The 22,166-nt window shown below is 50.7% G+C and overlaps 1 protein-coding gene across 1 annotated transcript in view; it reads left to right on the top strand.

Moving 5' to 3' along the window:
- Nucleotides 1-22,166, top strand: part of LOC149271894 (phosphofurin acidic cluster sorting protein 2-like) — a 62,786-nt gene that overhangs the window by 22,796 nt on the left and 17,824 nt on the right. Inside the window, exons 2-18 of the mRNA XM_089507017.1 lie at nt 3,304-3,391; nt 3,515-3,604; nt 4,581-4,706; nt 4,781-4,943; nt 5,787-5,893; nt 6,287-6,370; nt 8,039-8,095; nt 8,194-8,345; nt 8,700-8,790; nt 9,617-9,682; nt 10,096-10,220; nt 10,404-10,533; nt 11,191-11,295; nt 11,804-11,907; nt 11,984-12,138; nt 16,884-16,994; nt 17,082-17,184. Coding sequence (XP_089363143.1) covers nt 3,304-3,391; nt 3,515-3,604; nt 4,581-4,706; nt 4,781-4,943; nt 5,787-5,893; nt 6,287-6,370; nt 8,039-8,095; nt 8,194-8,345; nt 8,700-8,790; nt 9,617-9,682; nt 10,096-10,220; nt 10,404-10,533; nt 11,191-11,295; nt 11,804-11,907; nt 11,984-12,138; nt 16,884-16,994; nt 17,082-17,184 — 1,857 coding nt within the window. The remainder of the gene's footprint in view (nt 1-3,303; nt 3,392-3,514; nt 3,605-4,580; nt 4,707-4,780; nt 4,944-5,786; nt 5,894-6,286; nt 6,371-8,038; nt 8,096-8,193; nt 8,346-8,699; nt 8,791-9,616; nt 9,683-10,095; nt 10,221-10,403; nt 10,534-11,190; nt 11,296-11,803; nt 11,908-11,983; nt 12,139-16,883; nt 16,995-17,081; nt 17,185-22,166) is intronic.

The raw sequence follows: 22,166 nt of genomic DNA, 5'->3' as shown, positions 1-22,166 counted from the left end.
CCTCCCTCCCCAGCGGCAGGCCGACCCAGAAGATGCCCTAACCCCAGCTGGAGCGCTGGCAACAGGGCAGAGCATCGCTGGCCTCTTCCCAGCACCTACCAAAGCTGCAGGAATTCAGGGAGATACAGCGGCCGACCCGCCTCCCCAGCAGAAGCAGGAAGGTGGAACAGCCGGTCCATCTCCCCAGCGGCAGAACCTAATTCCGGGACCGGATCGACCTGACCTCCCTCCTCAACGACAGCAGGAGCACCAGGGAGGGGATGCAGGCGGCATCACTCCCCAGCGGTACCTGGGAGATGGCGCAGCCGGCCCATCTCCCCAGCAGCAGCAGGAGCACCAATTTTGGGAGGGCATTGATGGGCCAAATGAACTGACTGACTACGGAGTCAACCCGTTTGGGGTTTCCTCCTGTGTCAGTCCAATTCGGAGGGGGGAGAATTGTGGCGGAAGCCTCCATCACTGGGACCACTGGAGAGGCCTGACTGCCAGCCTCCTCCCTATTGACTATGGGCCCTGGGTCTGTAAAGACTTCTGTGGCTACCCCCAGCAGTATCATCTCATCACTGGCTGAGGGGATTATCTCCAGCAGACAGCCAGGATCTGCCACCAGGGAGTGACCACCATTCTTTTAGTAATGTTGTATAAATCAGTCTCCCACCTATTGTATTGTTAATCCCGTTACTGTCCCTGTTGTCTCTGGGAGACAGATTAAGGGGGCGGTTTGTGTCCCAATATCTTGTTTTATGTTAATGTGTGTTTTGATGGATATATGCAGTTCTGTGTGTGAGAAATAAATCAGTCTTCGTTTGGTTTTACCCGACACTGAGTCTCGGCGAGTGACTGGGGAACCGGGGAAAGTGTGGTGTCCCAGGCTAAGGGAGCACAAGACAGCGGAGGTAGTCGGTCGGACTAGCCAGCTCCTTGACAGGTAGGACATGGTGTATGTCGTGGGGTGGTGGGGTGGGGTGCAGGGTGCTGGGGGTAGGACACGGTGTATGTCGTGGGGTGGGATGCAGGGTGCTGGGGGTAGGACACGGTGTATGTCGTGGGGTGGGATGCAGGGTGCTGGGGGTAGGACATGGTGTGTGTCGTGGGGTAGGGTGCTGGGGGTAGGACACGGTGTATGTGGTGGGGTGGGATGCAGGGTGCTGGGGGTAGGACATGGTGTATGTCGTGGGGTAGGGTGCTGGGGGTAGGACACGGTGTATGTCGTGGGGTGCTGGGGGTAGGACATGGTGTATGTCGTGGGATGGGATGCAGGGTGCTGGGGGTAGGACACGGTGTATGTCGTGGGGTGCTGGGGTGGGATGCAGGGTGCTGGGGGTAGGACACGTGTATGCGGTGGGATGCAGGGTGCTGGGGGTAGGACACGGTGTGTGTCGTGGGGTGGGATGCAGGGTGCTTGGGGTAGGACACGGTGTATGTGGTGGGGTGCTGGGGGTAGGACACGGTGTATGTCGTGATGTGGTGGGGTGGGATGCAGGGTGCTGGGGGTAGGACACGGTGTATGTCGTGATGTGGTGGGGTGCTGGGGGTAGGACACGGTGTATGTCGTGGTGGGGTGGGATGCAGGGTGCTGGGGGTAGGACACGGTGTATGTGGTGGGGTGGGATGCAGGGTGCTGGGGGTAGGACACGGTGTATGTCGTGATGTGGTGGGGTGGGATGCAGGGTGCTGGGGGTAGGACACGGTGTGTGTCTTGGAGTGCTGGGGGTAGGACACGGCGTATGTGGTGGGATGCAGGGTGCTGGGGGTAGGACACGGTGTATGTCGTGATGTGGTGGGGTGGGATGCAGGGTGCTGGGGGTAGGACACGGTGTGTGTCTTGGAGTGCTGGGGGTAGGACACGGTGTATGTGGTGGGGTGCTGGGGGTAGGACACTGTGTATGTGGTGGGGTGCTGGGGGTGTGACAGGGCCAGGCTAGCTGGCTCATGTGTCATATGAAGTTTAGCCGGGTCACGGAGCGCTTTTGTGTCTGGTTCCGTATACCATGACCCGGTAATATTTTATAAGACGTTTTATTGTGTATTCGGCCCAGAGACTGATGTGGCTTCAGCTCCAGCCTTCAAAGAGACGATCCTATAATCTGGCTGGGGCTCTTAATCAACCAACACAGCCCTGTCTGCCCAGACGGCACCCGCACTACAGGGGGGATAACACAGGTGGGGGAACCCATTGTATTCTGTAATCCCCTCACCTGATACATCCCCTGTATACTGATGGGATTTGTGATGGGATGTGGCTGATGGGATTGGGGGTTGGGTTCGGTACACATTGCATTGAGATTGTATATAAGTTCTGTGTGTTTGTAATAAAGAGAGCTCTTCTTGGTTTACTACTGTGACGGATCGTCCTGTGCCCCAGACTGGACACATCCGCCCGTCAGCTCCTTCCCTCTCCCAGTAAGCGGACACGCTGTGGCTGTCCGAAGAAAGCAGTCACAGACCAGCACTTCCCTCAATCATGAGACAGGACTTCATGCTTTGAGGTTAAAAACAGAACTCTCTTTATTACAAACACACAGAATTTATATACAATCTACATTCACTGTGCACCGAACCCAACCCAATCCTATCAGCCACATCCCATCACAAATCCCATCAGCCACATCCCATCACAAATCCCATCGGTATACAGGGGATGTATCAGGTGAGGGGATTAAGGGATACAATGGGTTCCCCCACCTGTGTTATCCCCCCTGTAGTGCGGGTGCCGTCTGGGCAGACAGGGCTGTGCTGGCTGATTAAGAGCCCCAGCCAGATTATAGGATCGTCTCTTTGAAGGCCGGAGCTGCAGCCACATTCAAACAGGGTACAAATAATAATAATCATAACAGTGAAGATGAGACATGGTTCTTCACAACTACGAATGGTGGTCTGGATGATCCGTGGATAGCTGAGTGCTATCCGTATGAGGGACTGACTGGTGATTCCTCAGCCCTCAAACAGGGGTACCCAGCCTTGGGTACGGTGACCCTGTAACAGGGGGTAGGACACGGTGTGTGTCGTGGGGTGGGGTGCTGGGGGTAGGACACGGTGTGTCGTGTGGTGGGATGCAGGGTTCTGGGGGTAGGACACGGTGTGTGTCGTGGGGTGGGATGCAGGGTGCTGGGGGTAGGACACGGTGTATGTCGTGATGTGGTGGGGTGGGATGCAGGGTGCTGGGGGTAGGACACGGTGTATGTCGTGGGGTGCTGGGGGTAGGACACGGTGTATGTCATGGGGTGGGGCGCTGGGGGCAGGTTGCTCTCTGTTTTCTGCCCCTGGGTCTGTGTAACGGTTCAGTCTCTTTCTTTCTCGCAGACTCTGCAGTCTGACCCTGAAGAAGCTCCTGGTTCTCAAAGAACTGGATCGTGACCTCAGCTCTGTCGTCATCGCTGTGAAATTACAGGTAAACAGCGCAGGGTAGACTGACAGCACGGTGAGGATCTGTGGGCTCTGGGGTTCACTACAGGTGTGAGCACACTGACAGCTGGCCACGCTACTCTAGTCAGTACTAACTCCTTTGTTACAGGGATCCAAGCGAGTCCTGCGCTCCAACGAGTATGTGCTGCCCCCTTGTGGTGTGATGGAGACAGAGCTGGAGCTGAGCTTCTCCCTGCAGGTGAAACTCATTATCCGTTCTTACACTCGATTGGTGGATCTGAGCGAGGGGACGTCTGTACTGCACTCCCTGAGGGGTGATGCCTTTCAGTACAGAATTAAGGGTCAGAGTGTGTTAGTAGGAGGTATTCCACTGCAGATCCATGCCCCTGGGTCACCCCGTGTGGGGTATCTCATGCCTGTGCTGTTAATTCATTCCCGAGGTACCGTATTTACTCGATTATAAGATGCCCTCAAACTTTGGATCTTGATATTAACCTAATCATGTGATGACTCTATGTTGTGAAAATCATAACCACTCATTTTTCTTTTGTTGCTCTCACTCACGCTTTCTCTCACTCTCATTTTCTCTAACACTAACTCTCTTTCACACACTCACTCTCTCTAACACTAACTCTCTTTCACACACTCACTCTCTCTAACACTAACTCTCTTTCACACACTCACTCTCTCTAACACTAACTCTCTTTCACACACTCACTCTCTCTAACACTAACTCTCTTTCACACACTAACTCACTCTAACACTGTTTCACACCCTCTTTATTTACACTCTCTCTCATGCTCCCTCTCAGTGTCTCCCTACCTCCTCCTCCTCCGACCGCTTCCGTGTCCCTGTCTTCTTCCCGCAGCTCTGCTTCTTCTGTCTCTTCTCGTTCTTCTGTCTTCTTTCTTTGGCCAATTCTCCCCGGGATCCGCTCCGTTACCCCGACAGCGAGGGTGAGTGATAAGCCCATAACTTGAGTGACTTTGTGGCGGATCTGAGGTCTGAATAAAAGACGACCTCGATTATAGAATGATGGTTTTTCCCCCAGATAATATCTTCTGAAAAAACTTTGTCTTAAAATCCAGCAAATACGGTACTTTCTTGCCCCGATACAGTCTGCGGTTAACCAGCGGCAGCCTCTCGGGGTATTATTTCCCTCACATTGCTTAACTGCCCCGTGGCTAACTGTCCATGGCCTCTTTCTCCTCCAGTACCCGCACTTCTTAAAGCGAGATGCCAACAAGCTGCAGATCATGTTACAGAGGAGGAAGCGATACAAGAACCGCACCATCCTGGGGTACAAGTCTCTGGCTATTGGAGTTATAAACATGGCTGAGGTTAGAAGCCCCCCGTCCTCCCTGCATCTCCATTCTTTGTGTGGTCTCTGCTCTTACGTGCCGCTCTTCCGCAGGTGATGCAGCACCCAACGGAGGGTATGAGAGTCTTGGATCTTCACAGCAGCAGGAAGGAGCCCACTGTCCGCGTGGCTGAGATCAGCATCCTGTCCCTGTCCAGTCAGCCCATCGACCACGAGGAGGTGAACGTGCCGGCGCGGCCGAAGATCAAGGGCCTGGGTAAGAGACACCAACAGTCTACTGAGACACCTGAGCAGGGAGAGAGGGCAGGGACATCTGTCTGAAGGCAGGGAGGGGGCACAAGGGACTCCTCAAGAGGCAGTGAGAGGGCAGAGAGGACTCATCAAGAGGCAGGGAGGAAGCCAAGATGACTCAGAATATAAGGGAGGGGTCGAGGAGACTTGGCAGGGGCAGAGAGGACTCGGAATATGAGGGAGAGATAGAAGAGACTTGGCAGGGGAAAAGAGGACTCGGAATATGAGGGAGAGCTAGAAGAGACTTGGCAGGGGCAAAGAGGACTCGGAATATAAGGGAGAGGTAGAGGAAACTCGGCAGGAGCAGAGAGGACTCGGAATATAAGGGAGAAGTAGAGGAGACTTGGCAGGGGCAAAGATGACTTGGAATACAAGGGAGAGGTAGAGGAGACTTGGCAGGGGCAAAGAGGACTCGGAATATAAGGGAGGGGCAGAGGCAGAGGGGACTCGGAATATAAGGGAGAGGTAGGGGAGACTTGGCAGCTATAGGGCAGGGGCAGAGGCAGAGGGGACTCGTCAGAATAGAAGGGAGAGGTAGAGGAGACTTGGCATGGGCAGGGAGGGGGCAGAGGCGATTTATCAGAATATAAGGGAAAAGTAGAGGAGACGTGGCAGGGGCAGGGAGGGGGCAGAGGCGATTTATCAGAATATAAGGGAAAAGTAGAGGAGACGTGGCGGGGCAGGGAGGGGGAGAGAGGTCTCGGAATATAAGGGAGAGGTATAAGGGTGTCAGTAGTACCAAGGTGCATGTCACGTGGTGGGCATATGAGTGGCTAAGACCCCAGTGCCCTGTAGCTCCATAAATCAGTCCGCGGCTGGCCATCTTTTCCAGATATGGACCGTTACTGGGAGGAAGAGGAGTACGAGGACAGCTACTCCTCAGAGCCAGAGGGAAGTGACGAGTGCCAGGGTCAGGTGAGAACGCAATACATCAGTGCCAACTATCACCGCTCAGATGTCACACGCCTTCGAGGTGCGCGGGAGGCGGAGGGTGTGCAGCACAGAGCGTGCCATACAGAGAGCTTTAGTGGAATGCGTGGACTGGAGATCATTGGACTGGAAATCATTGGATTAAAACATGTTGTTATACGGAGTAGTGGTTACAGGTCTACAGCATTCAGCTCAAGTTTCTGTATATAAACAGCACCGAGCTCCTCTCCCGGCAGTGTTCCTGTCTTTGCAGTGAGCTCTGTTCTGTACCCCTCTGCTGGTGTCCGGGGCGTTTGGGATTGATGAAGGGTGCAGTTATTAGACTCTGTTATATCTCATCTCACAAGGTGAGTAATGGTGGATCTTCCCTCTCTGCAGGACGTGGACGACGAGGAGGATGAGATCAGGAAACCAAAGAAGCTCGGCAGGAAGTTAATGCGCAGCACGTCTCTTAACCGGCAGGTAATGTGGGGTCCCCGGCAGGTAATGGGGAGGTCCCCGGCAGGTAATGGGGAGGTCCCCGGCAGGTAATGTGGGGTCCCCGGCAGGTAATGGGGAGGTCCCCGGCAGGTAATGGTGGGTCCTCAGGTAACTCTTTGTTAGTTGCTTTGCTCAGCTCTAGAATAATAAAAACATAGAAAACTTGTCCAGAAAATCCCTGCGTTTCATATTCTGGATTCCAAATATCTGGTGATTTATGTTCTGGAAGAGCCCTGTGCGTAAGGTGCTCAGGCGAGCCGAGGGTATTATTCCTGCTGCTTGTATCAAGGGGCTATGTACATTTTGTGTGACGCAAGGAAGTTTTATTTTACAGAGAGGGTGGTGGATAAGTTCAGCAGCCTCCCAGCAGAAGTGGTAGACAGATTGAGGTGAGGTGAGAGGGGCACTCGCCTCATGCACAGCTGCCAGGGGGCACAAACCCGATTAGCAGCTGCAGCCTGCAGGACTGGTCGGGAGATCACAATCTCCCTCTAACCGGCCCAACATTAGGGAGCGCAAGGTCTGTCACTTCCCTCATCACTACATGCCAGCAAATGATGCCAAGCGACAGGATATGATGTCATCCCCGCACTCTGCATAAATAGCCGGCGCATAGTGATGAGGGAGCACGAAAGCAGAGGCCTGGAGTGACAGACCTCACGCTCCCAAAATTAGATGGAGGATAGAAGATGAGAAAGGTAAGAGATGGGGAGAAAAGGGGTGTAAGGGCAGTGTATGTGTGTATGTATGTGTTTTTGTAAGCTTTTGTGTGTATGGGCAGGTGTGTGTACGAGCAGTGTAGGTATTTGTGTGTAAACTGGTGTGTGTGTATGTGCATATGTGTGTGTAAAGGCAGGGGTGTGTAAGGGCAGTGTATGTGTATATGTGTGTTTATGGGCAGGTGTGTGTAAAGGGAGTGTGTGCGGGCAGGCACAATTTTTCATTCTTGCTTCGGGCACAAAAGGAGCTAGCTACGGCTCTGGTGGCAGAGGGTAATACAGTGAGGGTATTAAACATGCATGGTATAGACATATGTGTTAGAAAAATGCTTGTGTTATCGTAAATATTAATGCTGACAAAGACATAAGAAAACATGAAATGTCTAGTCTATGATATATTCATGGGTTATCCATGAAACCGCGCCAAGACGTCTACTCTATGCCTTTTCTATATATATATATATATATATATATGTGCAAAGGGTCAAGTCTAGGCCGTTCTTAATTATGCAGCTTAAGAGGCGTTACCTGCTTGAAAAGTAACCAATCAGAATATATATATATTAGAAGTAGATAAGAGGTTATATAAACCATGTAATCTAAACATGTAATCAGACAACGCTGCGATGTATGTGTGTTGTGTGCCTTGTCTCGATTCTGCGCATGATCTAAATAAATTAAAACTCTTTCTGAGGAGAATTCGTCCATTAATTGAACCAACAATACGGCTCCTGAATCTAAGACGAGACCAACGACTGATTAAGGTTTGCGTCTTTACTGCAGGAGAAACGGGCGACTAGACGGGGCCAAATGGGGCCAATCTGGGTTTCTATGTTTGCATCAGCCGGACATGCGCATTAGAGTGCCCGGTGCTTTGTGGCCGTATTCGCCTTGTAACTTCGGGTAAAATGTTATTTTTCTTCTTTTGCAGCCAAATTTCAAGCAGAAGTTTGTATCGTTACTGAAGAGGTTCAAGGTGAATGACGACGTGAGTACGAGCCGCGGGCGCTGACGAGAATCTCCCATCGGCTCGCAGATTTTTGTGTCATTCTCTGTCTTCTCTCGTTTTCCTCGGCTCGCGGGCAGCCTCTTGACACGGAGCACACATGTCGGGAGCCGGATGAGGAGGAGGAGCTGGGGCTATTGTACGACAGTCTGGACGAGTGCAACAACAGCGAGAGCGGCTTCGACATTGAGGACAACGACAGTGTCATGAGCACCCCGAAACCCACGTTAAGGTGAGAGACCCCCAGATGACCCCTATTTTTTACATGTAGAGCCAGCGCAATGGGATGCATTGAGGATTGAAATGCGGGGGATCAGATATCGCAGCAGGGTTTGGACAGATCGAACAGGGGACATCATCAGGGCATTCCCTACCTAACGGCGTCCCTCGCGCCGGCAGCCTTTACAAACGATCAGTCAGCAGGAATCCAGCAGTGGGAGCTGTACCTGTCCGTCCTGAAGGGATTGATTGAATGCCTTTTAGGACCTTCATGTACGTCCATAGGGGACTGAAGGTGTTTAGTTAATTAGGAAATGGGGGAGGGGATCTGCACGATCTTTCCTGGATTTACTTTTCTGCCTTTCAGACGATATTTCGAGGGGATTTCGAACTCCGGATCCCAGACAGAGATCGGCAGCATTAACAGCCAGAAAGGGACCGACAAGACCTTCAGTGCAGTAAGTAGAGACGGCGCGTGCCACTGGCATAGCTTGCGCCTGCGCGATGTGCTATGGCCAGAATGGAGCTCTCCGAAAACTGCTGTGGATCCCGGGGTTCTCCTAATAACGATTAGAATGTGACTTCGATGAATCTGGATGTCAGGAGAGATGGTAGAAGTCTTGGGTTCTTCTTGCAGCCTCAGAGGAACCAGAATGGAAGGTTGAGTCACCTAAAAAGTTTTAGTCAAACTAAAGGCAGCAGCTTGAGATCTGCTTCGAGGAAAAACTGTAGAAGTCATCATAAGTGGAGGGGAGGGTTAGGGTTATAATCCCTTTGGACGGATCGGGTAAAAGGGGGCGTCAGGACCTGTAGCTTCTCCTGAAGAAGTTAATAGTTAAAGCGAGAAGCTTGAGGACCCCATAAATTCCGATTTTCTTTAGTGTGCATCATGCAATTGCTGCGATCCACACGATGTCTGGAGTCCCGATCCGCTGGGAGTACCTGATCCAGACACAAATACCAAGGCTTTTGCCATATTGGCCTCTTTTTTCCCGATCTTCGTGCCGAGACATTGCCCGTTCTGGACCCCGCGCAGACGTTCACTTTGTCGTTGGCCAATCACATGATCCTGCTAACGGTGCGGAGTGGATCAGGATTATTTCCTGATTTACCAAAGCGGTGGCTTTGAATTATAATGTGGAAAGGATTGGGGATTTTGGTGAAAGCGAACAGACGGCGGAAACTTCTAATAGCGCAGGAGCCGTTTGGGGCCGCGCATGCTCTCTGTATCCCCCGATAACCTACCGCCGGACCGCCGTGTAACCGATCTGTGTCGTTTCGCAGGATGCTGATGGTTTGCGAGTTCCAGGAACATCGCGATCTGAGGACGTTGACACCCGTCCTGCGATGGTGAGTTACCCGTTAGGGATCGGTCCACTGACCCACCGTGTTAACCCTTATAATGCTGACCTGCCAGCATGCGGTGTTGTCACTCCCTTCCCAGCATGCATTTTATATATATATTTTTTTTAATATGCGAAGATGGAAAGTTTTGTGGGTCTCGCTGGCTGGTTTTGCCCGAGTCCTGTGTTTCCTTCTCTAGTTTGGTATATATTGGTGTCTTGTTATTTACTATCGAGCCTCTCCTCCCTAGCAGGTGCCTTAGACGTGGTATACGTGCACATCCGAGCATCGAGCACAGAGCTCAGGGGGGCCGCCCTGCTGGAGGATGCTATAATATATAGAAAACTAAATGAAGATACACCGCGTGTATCGGAGTGTTACGCGTCTCCTTCACACAATCGCTTTTTATCCTTTATTAGGAAGGCAATGATTCTGCCCCAGGGGGGGTCCTGGCTACCGATCTCACCACCTGGGATGGCGCAGAGAGGGTGCCACACCTGGGCATGCTTGGCAGGGCCGAGTCACAGATCATCATGTCTCCCAGGTAAGCGGATGAAGTGTTTAGTGACACTGATGGGAGGGTACGAGGGGCAGTGTGGTGGGTCGTTAGGGGTAGGTGAGCCGGCGGCTAATACAGGGCAACGTCTGTAATGTTATCACTCTGGAGAGCTGTCTGGGGGTAATGATCTGCTCGGTTAGAAGTTGCAGCTTGACCTTCCACCCCCAGACAGGAAAACAAATTAACCCGCGGCCCTCGCAGCATCTCTATGAAGGATCGGCAGAGCTCCCGGGCCCAGAGTGACCGAGGAAGCAGCTTGGAAGGGGAGAGCTCCCCGGACTCTCGGCTCTGCAGTCAGGTGAGTGTCACCTATCTGCCCCTCCACGCTACTGGTCTTATCGGAGGTCATTTAGCTCCTGTTTAGGGCATTTAGATCCAGGCAGGGGCTGTTCGTGTTTCCTGGGGCAATAAATGGAAGGTGTTTGGTGGATATGTTTAAAGAGGCCGTGTCGCTCCATTAGTTTATTGTGAGTCGAAGGACAAATGCGGAGCAGATGAGATGCCACCGACGAGACCCGAAGTCTGGTGAACCTGTCACACGGAGGCCCTTCTCTTTAGCCAGACGCGTTCCACAGCCAGAAGCTTCAATATATTATCCATACCCCTGGCTGCCAGGCCGGACCCCTCAGCAAATGCATCTTCACCCCTGGGGCGTGTAGCGCTAACACGGTCAGTCTCACGCACCTTCGAGATCTTCAGCCAATAAGAACGTTTAACAAAATACAGTAAATATTGGCTGTTAAGTACTTGTCTCGACAGGTAAAGGGGCACATGGCCTCTGTGAAGAGTCCCTTGGGCTCATTGTGGTTTCATAGCCGGTAGAGAAGTGCAGACCAAATGGCAAATCCCCAAATACCTTTATATTTAGAATTGAAAACATGCAAAGCTTTGCCTACACGCGTGTAATTAGACGCCCCGCTGCGTAGTGAGTGTGTGTTGTTGGTCGTGCTCTCAGGTGCCACGGAAGTCGGTGTTTGATGAACTGAACGAGATCCTGGGATCTGAACAGCATCTTCCAGACAGCATCGTCCTGCTCAGCACCTCCGAGTGGCAGGGGCAGGTAGGACATGAGGGGGTGGATCCTGGGGGGAAGTTTGGTACGAGATGGAGGGCCATATCATGGGGTGGCATTTACCCTGGCATGGATTGGTAGGAGATGGAGGGGCAGGTAAACCAGGTTCAGGCAGGTAATGCTAATTGCTTCCCAGCCCCTAGCACATGCACTCTCACATTAACGCACACTCACACAAACTGACACACACTCTAACAGAACATACCTACTGTATCCCATTCTCTCCACTCGCATTTCAAACTTCACTCCATCGCACTTAGCACCCTAACCTGGAACGGAGCTTTCACCACACGGTCAGGTAATGAGTAGTTACGCTCCTACCTGCGCCAGGTGGACACTCCAAGTTGTAGCAGCCCGGTTCGAATAACATGGGGCAGTCCAAGGGAAATACCACCCCCCCCCCCGGGCCATCCTTCCCCTGACAGGCATACTAATACACAAACTCGCTGTAACACCCCGTCACTTTGATTTCTGGCTTTGTTGCCCCCCTCCACAGTATCTCAACGAGCAGCTGAAGGGGAAGCTCATGACGGTGTCCACGTGTTCCTCGGCAGACGTTCAGGCTGCCTTCAGCGGCATCATTACTCGCATTCAGAGATAGTAAGTGGTCGTCAGACAAGTGACGTCTCTCTCATCTCCACTTACCCAGTCCTGATCGCTGTCTCTTGTTCTCCAGCTGTAACTGTAACTCTCTGATGCCGCCCCCGGTGAGGGTCCTGATTGCCGGGGATCAGAGTTATCTGAGCGTCATCCTCAGGTTCTTTGTGGAACAACTGGCCGGGAAAACGCCGGACTGGCTCAGCTACCTGCGCTTCCTCATTCTGCCACTAGGTGAGAACAAACCGTGAGCACCCAGAACCCATAATCTAACATAATCCAACACAGCACATGTTACCCCTAATCTAACATAATCCAACACAGAACATATTGTGACGGGACCGACCTGTACCCCGACTGGGTACTCCCGCCAAACGTTGCTTCCTCCTGACGGGACACCAACAAGTAACCCCTTCAGCACCGGGCAGAACCAGCGTTGTAGATAGAAGGAGGGACGTCGCTGCACCGAAGCCGCATTGGCACTGTGGCTATCCGAAGCTTAGCTACACAGTGTGGCTACAGCCCACCCCAAACATCAGGCAACACTCATGTTGAGGTGAAAGCAGGACTCATTTATTAAAACCAAAGACAGAGCTATATATACACAAGTAAGAAAAGGGGCAAGACAAATATCACATGATCTAATTACCATGGCAGGAAGGAAGTAATTAGATCAAATCCTGCAACACAATATCCGGGGGAAGGACAGAATGACATGAGACGTAAATAATTACATTAATTGGGGACGTAGACGTGGAATGACGATAGACATGTAATTGGCTTAAGACAGACAATGGCCAGGACACAGGGATAACAGGAGCTCACAGGATTAACAGCTACCTGTTATGTAATGGATAATTAGGTATGCAGCAGTGACACCAAGTCATACCTACAGGGGGTCTTAAGACAAGGGCTAACTCACACAATAACAGGGGAAACACTTCACACCTATACCATTAACAATGTACAGATAATCAGCCTTCTTCCTACCACAGGATGTCCAGCTGACGTTACAGTTCTGAGACTCTGAGTGCTAAAACATGGGGTACATCAGCAGACTGAACCCCTGTATCCACACACAGAAGTCTCTACAAGGCCTGGGCCCATAGTCGATAGGGAGGAGGCTGGCTCTCAGGCCTCTCCAGGGACCCCAGTGATGGAGGGTTCTGTCACACTTCTCCCCCTTCCAAATAGGACTGACACAGGAGGAAACCCCAAACGGGTTGACTCCGTAGTCAGTTAATTCACTTGGCCCATCAATGCCCTCCCGAAACTGGTGCCCCAAATAATCTGCCCCTCCAAGAGCAGTATTCCCCCGCCCCACCTCTGACTCTCCAGAAAAATACAACTGCCGCTGGAGAGAAGTGCCTACAGCACCTTCTCTCTGGAATCTTCCCAGTCGCTGGGGAGTGATGATGCCTGCATCTTCTCCCTGGGGCTCCTGTTGTCGCTGTGGTGATGGGTTGGCAGCGCCATCTCCCAGGTCATCTGCCCGCCACTGGGGAGGAGGGAAGACACCCTCGGCTCCCTGAACTGGGATCTGTGGCTGGGAAGGGAGGACAGGTTCCTCCACTTCCGAATCTGTGAGCTGCTGCTGGGGAGACTGGCCGTCTGCGCCATCTCCTGTGCACTCACTTGACCGCTGGGGAGTGATGCCACCTGCACCCCCTCCTTGATGCTCCTTCTGCTGCTGGGAACATGGGCCGGCTGTGCCGTCTCCCGGGTCATCCGTCAGCCGCTGGGGAGGAGGGACGACACCCTCGGCTCCATCGATTGGGATCTGCCGCTGGGGAGATGAGCCGGCTGCGCCGTCTTCCAGTTCATCTGTCAGCCGCTGGGGAGGAGGGACGACACTCTCAGCTCCCTCAACTGGGATCTGCCGCTGGGGAGGGAGAACAGGTTCCTCCGCTCCCAGAGTTGTGAGCTGCCACTGGGGAGACTGGCCGGCTCCACCATCTCCTGGACACTCGCCCACCCGCTGGGGAGTGATGCCGCCTGCATCCCCTCCCTGGTTCTCCATCTGCCGCTGGGGAGATGACCCGACTGCGCTGTCTCCCGGGTTATCCAACAGCCGCTGGGGAGGAGGGACAGCACCCTCCACTCCCTCGTGCTCCTGCTGCCGCTGGGGATGTGGGCTAGCTACCGCATCTCCCTGGATTCCTGTTGTTGTTCCAGATACGGGGCAGAGGCCAGGGGCTCCCCACCCTGTTGTCGGCGCTTCAGCTGGGGGTTGTGGATCTGAGCGAACTACCCAGCATTCGGAGGACCCCGGTGGGAAGACCGCAGCCTCATCCCCCCATCCTGGGTTAACATCCTCGGATGAATAATCGACAAAATCCATGGACACTGGGGCATACTGGTGAACACGGTCAAACAGTTTTTTATATGCTTTTTCCAGTTCCCACTCCTGTGTAGTTAAAAAGTCAAAATCACCTCTCAGTGCACCTGGGAGGTCCAATTCCCTGAAATCTCGGATGTCCATAATCCGCCACTCCACTGTACTGCCGAAATCCAGGTCCTCCTGAAGACTATCCCATAACAATCCTAGGCCGCCAAAGTCATAGCCCTCCGTGGGCTCTGTACCTTCCAGGCACCAACCCGCCTCGGCTGCATACCATCGTAACGCCCTGTATCCGTCATCCCACATCATCTCGGTTTGGACCAGCCCGTCTAACTCGGACACCCATTCCTCCCTGGGCTGCTTTCCCAGCAACGGCATTCGTGCCTCCAGCTGGAACCAGTAAATGTCCTCGCTGGTTGGGAGGCACTTACCCAAGTATTCCTGTTCCCATCGCAGAGTCTCCCACCAGAGTTGCCGACGGATATGATCCCTCCACCGCAGCTCGTCCTCAGCGGATACAGGTCCATCGGGTTGGGCCCGTGCCTCCTGCATACGCCGTCTGAACTCCAGTTCCATAGCTGAGGATCCTGGCGTTGCTCCTTCTCTGCCCGAAGGGTGACCAATCCTGGTGCTTTGGATGTCCCCGCTCCGGTGTGAAAGAGGAAACTTCCGGCCCCGGAAATCAGACCATAACAAATTTCTTTAAGGAAGCATCCCACCGCTTGCCACCAATGTGACGGGACCGACCTGTACCCCGACTGGGTACTCCCGCCAAACGTTGCTTCCTCCTGACGGGACACCAACAAGTAACCCCTTCAGCACCGGGCAGAACCAGCGTTGTAGATAGAAGGAGGGACGTCGCTGCACCGAAGCCGCATTGGCACTGTGGCTATCCGAAGCTTAGCTACACAGTGTGGCTACAGCCCACCCCAAACATCAGGCAACACTCATGTTGAGGTGAAAGCAGGACTCATTTATTAAAACCAAAGACAGAGCTATATATACACAAGTAAGAAAAGGGGCAAGACAAATATCACATGATCTAATTACCATGGCAGGAAGGAAGTAATTAGATCAAATCCTGCAACACAATATCCGGGGGAAGGACAGAATGACATGAGACGTAAATAATTACATTAATTGGGGACGTAGACGTGGAATGACGATAGACATGTAATTGGCTTAAGACAGACAATGGCCAGGACACAGGGATAACAGGAGCTCACAGGATTAACAGCTACCTGTTATGTAATGGATAATTAGGTATGCAGCAGTGACACCAAGTCATACCTACAGGGGGTCTTAAGACAAGGGCTAACTCACACAATAACAGGGGAAACACTTCACACCTATACCATTAACAATGTACAGATAATCAGCCTTCTTCCTACCACAGGATGTCCAGCTGACGTTACAGTTCTGAGACTCTGAGTGCTAAAACATGGGGTACATCAGCAGACTGAACCCCTGTATCCACACACAGAAGTCTCTACAAGGCCTGGGCCCATAGTCGATAGGGAGGAGGCTGGCTCTCAGGCCTCTCCAGGGACCCCAGTGATGGAGGGTTCTGTCACACATATTACCCCTAATCTAACATAATCCAACACAGAACATATTACCCCTCATCTAACATAATCCAACACAGAACATATTACCCCTCATCTAACATAATCCAACACAGAACATATTACCCCTCATCTAACATAATCCAACACAGAACATATTACCCCTCATCTAACATAATCCAACACAGAACATATTACCCCTAATCTAACATAATCCAACACAGAACATATTACCCCTGATCTAACATAATCCAACACAGAACATAATCCCCCTCATCTAACATAATCCAACACAGAACATATTACCCCTCATCTAACATAATCCAACACAGAACATATTACCCCTCATCTAACATAATCCAACACAGAACATATTACCCCTCATCTAACATAATCCAACACAGAACATATTAACCCTCATCTAACATAATCCAACACAGAACATATTACCCCTAATCTAACATAATCCAACACAGAACATATTACCCCTCATCTAACATAATCCAACACAGAACATAATCCCCCTCATCTAACATAATCCAACACAGAACATATTACCCCTCATCTAACATAATCCAACACAGAACATATTACCCCTCATCTAACATAATCCAACACAGAACATATTACCCCTCATCTAACATAATCCAACACAGAACATAATCCCCCTCATCTAACATAATCCAACACAGAACATATTACCCCTCATCTAACATAATCCAACACAGAACATATTACCCCTCATCTAACATAATCCAACACAGAACATATTACCCCTCATCTAACATAATCCAACACAGAACATATTACCCCTCATCTAACATAATCCAACACAGAACATATTACCCCTCTGTTGGTTGAAATAATGCTCGTCCATATATCATAGACTAGACATTCCCTGCTTTCTTTTGTCTTTGACAGCAATAATATTTACGATCACATAAACATTTTTCTAACACCCTCATCTAACATAATCCAACACAGAACATAATCCCCCTCCGTGCACAAACTATTCACCCCGCACTCTGTTTCTGCCCCCTGGCCTGGGTGTGTTTATGTGTTCTCTCTTGCAGGCCCTCACCCTGTGGCAAAGTACCTGGCCTCCATCGACAGTAAATACAGCTCCCTTTTCATGGATTTAGCGTGGAGGGACGTGTTTTGCCAAACGGAGCCTCCCGCGTCAGGTGAGAGTTTCTGCCCTCCTTGGGGCAGGTAGAAATCTGGCAACCATTTTGTAGAAGAGTTGTGATTCCGTGTCCTGTCACCTATAGACCGTCTGGATGTGGCGGGACGAGTGTCGCAGTATCTGACCGGGGCGTCCGTCACACACCAGCTCTCCATTTCTGAAGCAATGCTGACTTACCGGCAGCGGAGGTGAGCGGGAGCGTGCGCCGCCAGGGATCTGTGATGATGCGAATGTTTATTGCCTGACCACACTCTGTGTGTTTACACCTTTAGCACAGACCCACAATGGTGTGCTCGGGGTACAAAGGCTGTGTGGTGTGTGTGATTTCTCCCCCCAGGCGTCCATAAACAGCCTCCACTTGCCCAGCATCGGGCTGCAGTTGCCCAGCATCAGGCTGCTTGAAGTTCTCTTTGGTGCTGCAATTGGCCGGTAAATACCCTCATCCCCGGCCTATTAACCGGTTATTATCTGTCAGCCTTACCGGTCCATCTCAGCGAGACGCCGTGCCGCGGCATCAGTGTTCAAACCAGATTTACCCCTGACTAATGGTGATGAGAGAGGAAGTGTGTGTGCATAATATACATGTGAGTGTATGGTGTTATTGTGAGTGAGTGTGGGTTACTGTATGACAGTAGTACGTGTGTATTAGTGTATGTTGTAGCGTGTGTGTGAGTGTATGGTGTTATTGCGAGTGAGTGAGTGTGAGTTACTGTATGACAGTAGTACGTGTGTATTAGTGTATGTTGTAGTGTGTGTGAGTGTATGGTGTTATTGTGAGTGAGTGAGTGTGATTTACTGTATGACAGTAGTATGTGTGTATTAGTGTATGGTGTTATTGTGAGTGAGTGTGAGTTACTGTATGACAGTAGTACGTGTGTATTAGTGTATGTTGTAGCGTGTGTGTGAGTGTATGGTGTTATTGTGAGTGAGTGAGTGTGGGTTACTGTATGACAGTAGTACGTGTGTATTAGTGTATGTTGTAGCGTGTGTGAGTGTATGGTGTTATTGTGAGTGTGAGTTACTGTATGACAGTAGTACGTGTGTATTAGTGTATGGTGTTATTGTGAGTTAGTGTGTGTTACTGTATGACAGTAGTATTTGTGTATTAGTGTATGTTGTAGCGTGTGTGAGTGTATGGTGTTATTGTGAGTGAGTGTGAGTTACTGTATGACAGTAGTACGTGTGTATTAGTGTATGGTGTTATTGTGAGTGAGTGAGTGTGAGTTACTGTATGACAGTAGTATGTCTGTATTAGTGTATGTTGTAGCGTGTGTGTGTTACTGTATGACAGTAGAATGTGTGTATTAGTGTATGTTGTAGCGTGTGTGAGTGTATGGTGTTATTGTGAGTGTGTGTTACTGTATGACAGTAGAATGTGTGTATTAGTGTATGTTGTAGCGTGTGTGAGTGTATAGTGTTATTGTAAGTGTGGGTTACTGTACGACAGTAGTACGTGTGTATTAGTGTATGTTGTAACTTGTGTGAGTGTATGGTGTTATTGCGAGTGAGTGAGTGTGAGTTACTGTATGACAGTAGTACGTGTGTATTAGTGTATGTTGTAGTGTGTGTGAGTGTATGGTGTTATTGTGAGTGAGTGAGTGTGATTTACTGTATGACAGTAGTACGTGTGTATTAGTGTATGGTGTTATTGTGAGTGAGTGTGAGTTACTGTATGACAGTAGTACGTGTGTATTAGTGTATGTTGTAGCGTGTGTGAGTGTATGGTGTTATTGTGAGTGTGAGTTACTGTATGACAGTAGTACGTGTGTATTAGTGTATGGTGTTATTGTGAGTTAGTGTGTGTTACTGTATGACAGTAGTATTTGTGTATTAGTGTATGTTGTAGCGTGTGTGAGTGTATGGTGTTATTGTGAGTGAGTGTGAGTTACTGTATGACAGTAGTACGTGTGTATTAGTGTATGGTGTTATTGTGAGTGAGTGAGTGTGGGTTACGGTATGACAGTAGTATGTGTGTATTAGTGTATGTTGTAGCATGTGTGAGTGTATGGTGTTATTGTGAGTGAGTGTGAGTTACTGTATGACAGTAGTACGTGTGTATTAGTGTATGGTGTTATTGTGAATGAGTGAGTGTGGGTTACCGTATGACAGTAGTATGTCTGTATTAGTGTATGTTGTAGCGTGTGTGTGTTACTGTATGACAGTAGAATGTGTGTATTAGTGTATGTTGTAGCGTGTGTGAGTGTATGGTGTTATTGTGAGTGTGTGTTACTGTATGACAGTAGAATGTGTGTATTAGTGTATGTTGTAGCGTGTGTGAGTGTATGGTGTTATTGTGAGTGTGTGTTACTGTATGACAGTAGAATGTGTGTATTAGTGTATGTTGTAGCGTGTGAGAGTGTATGGTGTTATTGTGAGTGTGTGTTACTTGCATGACAGTTGAACGCGTGTATTAGTGTATGTTGTAGCGTGTGTGAGCTTATGTTGCTGGCTGGAATGTGTTATTGTATGGCATTACAGCGTGTGTTGGGATATGGCATTAGCATGTGTGTGCGTGTTACTGCATGGTGTTAAACAGTGTATTTACGCTTGTAGATTGTGTTAGCGTGAGTAGAGTTTGGTGTCAGTGTGTGTTAGTGGGTCAGCGTCTGGAGTTAGAGTTTCCGAGGTGAGTCTGGGGTAGGTGGCATGAGGGAGTGAAGGGACGTAGCGTGTGTACTTGTAAGAGTACGGTGTTAGAGTGTCACGATCCGTAAGTGAGCTGGTAAGCGAAAGGTTCCTAATAGCAAAAAACTCCAATACACACAGGACACAAATCCAGGCGAGGTACAATAGGGCACGAGCAGAGGCAGAGTCAAAAAACAAGCAGGGGGTCAAAGGCAGGCAGCAAATAGATAATGGTCGGTAAGCGAGAATAGGGTCTGGTACACAAAGGGTCAAAACACAGAGAACGCTTCAGTATAGGAATTCAACTTCAACTGATACTTCAGCAAAGATACTGGGACTAAAGCGTCTAAATACGTTCAAATTTGGCGCCAAAATGACGTCAGTATTTGAAACGTGTTGCTATGGCAACGGTGGAGCGTGTCCTGCGTCTCACTGGATTCTGCCGGCAGCTAGAGAGAGACGCGTCTCCCTGGCAACGGAGCGAGCGCCCCCTCCCTCCTGTTAACCTCCGGCTGCAGCTGCGTGGGAGTGTAGCTGGAGAGGCCCTGCTTGCTGCTGTGTCAGTAAGCCGGGAAGGAGCAGAGATGTCAGCATGGGAACGATGGCTGGGGTAAGTACTTGCTTTATGACATAGAGAGAGTTTGTGGATCAGAATGCGCGTGGGTGTCGGAGAAGTACAGCACCCGGGGGCCGTTACCCCTAGGCTCACCCCTGGATATCTGGAGCTCTACTACAAGTGACTGGAGCTTTCTGGTGATGATCTGTTCCGGCAGGTCTTATGGGTCCCTGCTTAGTATCTCATCCTATTGGGATCATTGTTTGTGATCTGCTCTAGTAGGTAGTCTAGATCCTTGTTGGGGATCTGTTACTATATGGTGATTGTTGGGGATCTGTTACTGTAAGATGGTTGTTGGGGATCTGTTACTGTAAGATGGTTGTTGGGGATCTGTTATTGTAAGGTGATTGTTGGGGATCTGTTACTGTAAGATGGTTGTTGGGGATATGTTACTGTAAGGTGATTATTGGGGATCTGTTACTGTAAGGTGATTATTGGGGATCTGTTACAGTAAGATGGTTGTTGGTGATCTGTTACTGTAAGGTGATTATTGGGGATCTGTTACTGTAAGATGGTTGTTGGTGATCTGTTACAGTAAGATGGTTGTTGGGGATCTGTTACAGTAAGATGGTTGTTGGGGATCTGTTACTGTAAGATGGTTGTTGGGGATCTGTTACTGTAAGGTGATTGTTGGGGATCTGTTACTGTAAGATGATTGTTGGGGATCTGTTACTGTAAGATGGTTGTTGGGGATCTGTTACTGTAAGGTGATTGTTGGGGATCTGTTACTGTAAGGTGATTGTTGGGGATCTGTTACTGTAAGATGATTGTTGGGGATCTGTTACTGTAAGATGGTTGTTGGGGATCTGTTACTGTAAGGTGATTGTTGGGGATCTGTTACTGTAAGGTGATTGTTGGGGATCTGTTACTGTAAGATGGTAGTACCACATCCACAATATTAATATAAGGAGATACTGTCACGCTACCGGCAGGGAGATCCGCTGGGTCCCCCGGCCGGCAACAGCAACCGCCGCGAGGTAGGGGGAGACCCCCCGCTTCGGTCCGGCAGCCGCAGCTGCCGCGAAGAAGAGGGAGACCCCCCGCTTCTGAACGGCAGCAGCAGCCGCCGCGAGGTAGGGGAAGACCCCCTGCTTCCGCACGGCAGCCTCAGTCCCCGCGCAGAAGGGGGAGACCCCCCGCTTCTGCACAGCAGACGCAACCGCCGCGGAGAAGGGGGAGACCCCCCGCTTCTGCACAGCGGAGGCAGCCGCTGCAGATTGAGGGGGAACTTACCTCATCCACGTCGCGTTCCCAGCAGCTTCAGCCAGAGCACAGGTCCAGCTCTGGTGTCCGGACGCGTTCTTCTTCACGCCACCTAGTGGCGCCCGCGGAGACTACATCTAATTATATAGGAAGATTACGCAATCGCCAACCACAAGATGGCTGCGCAGGAAGTGACGTAACGGCACTTTGAAATTTTGGCGGGAAATCTCCAATTAGTGCCTAAACTTCCTGTGCCTACTTTAGAGACTTCAGTACACTGAGACCTTGCCTTCTGCTGGTCGTCTATGCCCTGTGCTAGCACCCAGATAGCGTTTTCCTGCTTGATTCCTGTATTTGACCTCGGCTTGTTTGACTATCCTGATCTCTGGTATCCTGACCTCGGCTTGCTCCTCGTTTATCCTGCTCTCCGGTATCCTGACCTCGGCTCTCTGGACCATCCCTGCGGTCCTACCTGACTACGGAGTCTCCTCTGTACGCTGTGTCGTGACAGAATCAGAAGGCCATTATGAGACCCGCTTCGGTAGGACAAGGGTCCACTGAGGCTCGACTTGACGAGATGGATCACCGTCTGGATCAATTTGCTCAAGCCCTTCAGACCTTGCTTCAGCGTACTGATCCTGCGCAGCAAGCACCGCAACCTGTGGCGGCTCCTACTCCACCACCGTTACCAGTAGCCACGGTTCCTGCTCACTTGCCTCCACCTCA

Source organism: Sceloporus occidentalis, unplaced genomic scaffold (genome assembly GCF_023333645.1).
Source record: "Sceloporus occidentalis isolate IW3139 unplaced genomic scaffold, rSceOcc1.0.p SCAF_451, whole genome shotgun sequence".
In the NCBI taxonomy this organism is placed as follows: domain Eukaryota; kingdom Metazoa; phylum Chordata; class Lepidosauria; order Squamata; family Phrynosomatidae; genus Sceloporus; species Sceloporus occidentalis.
Note: the sequence above shows the minus strand (reverse complement) of the source record. Positions and strands in the feature narration are given on the sequence as shown.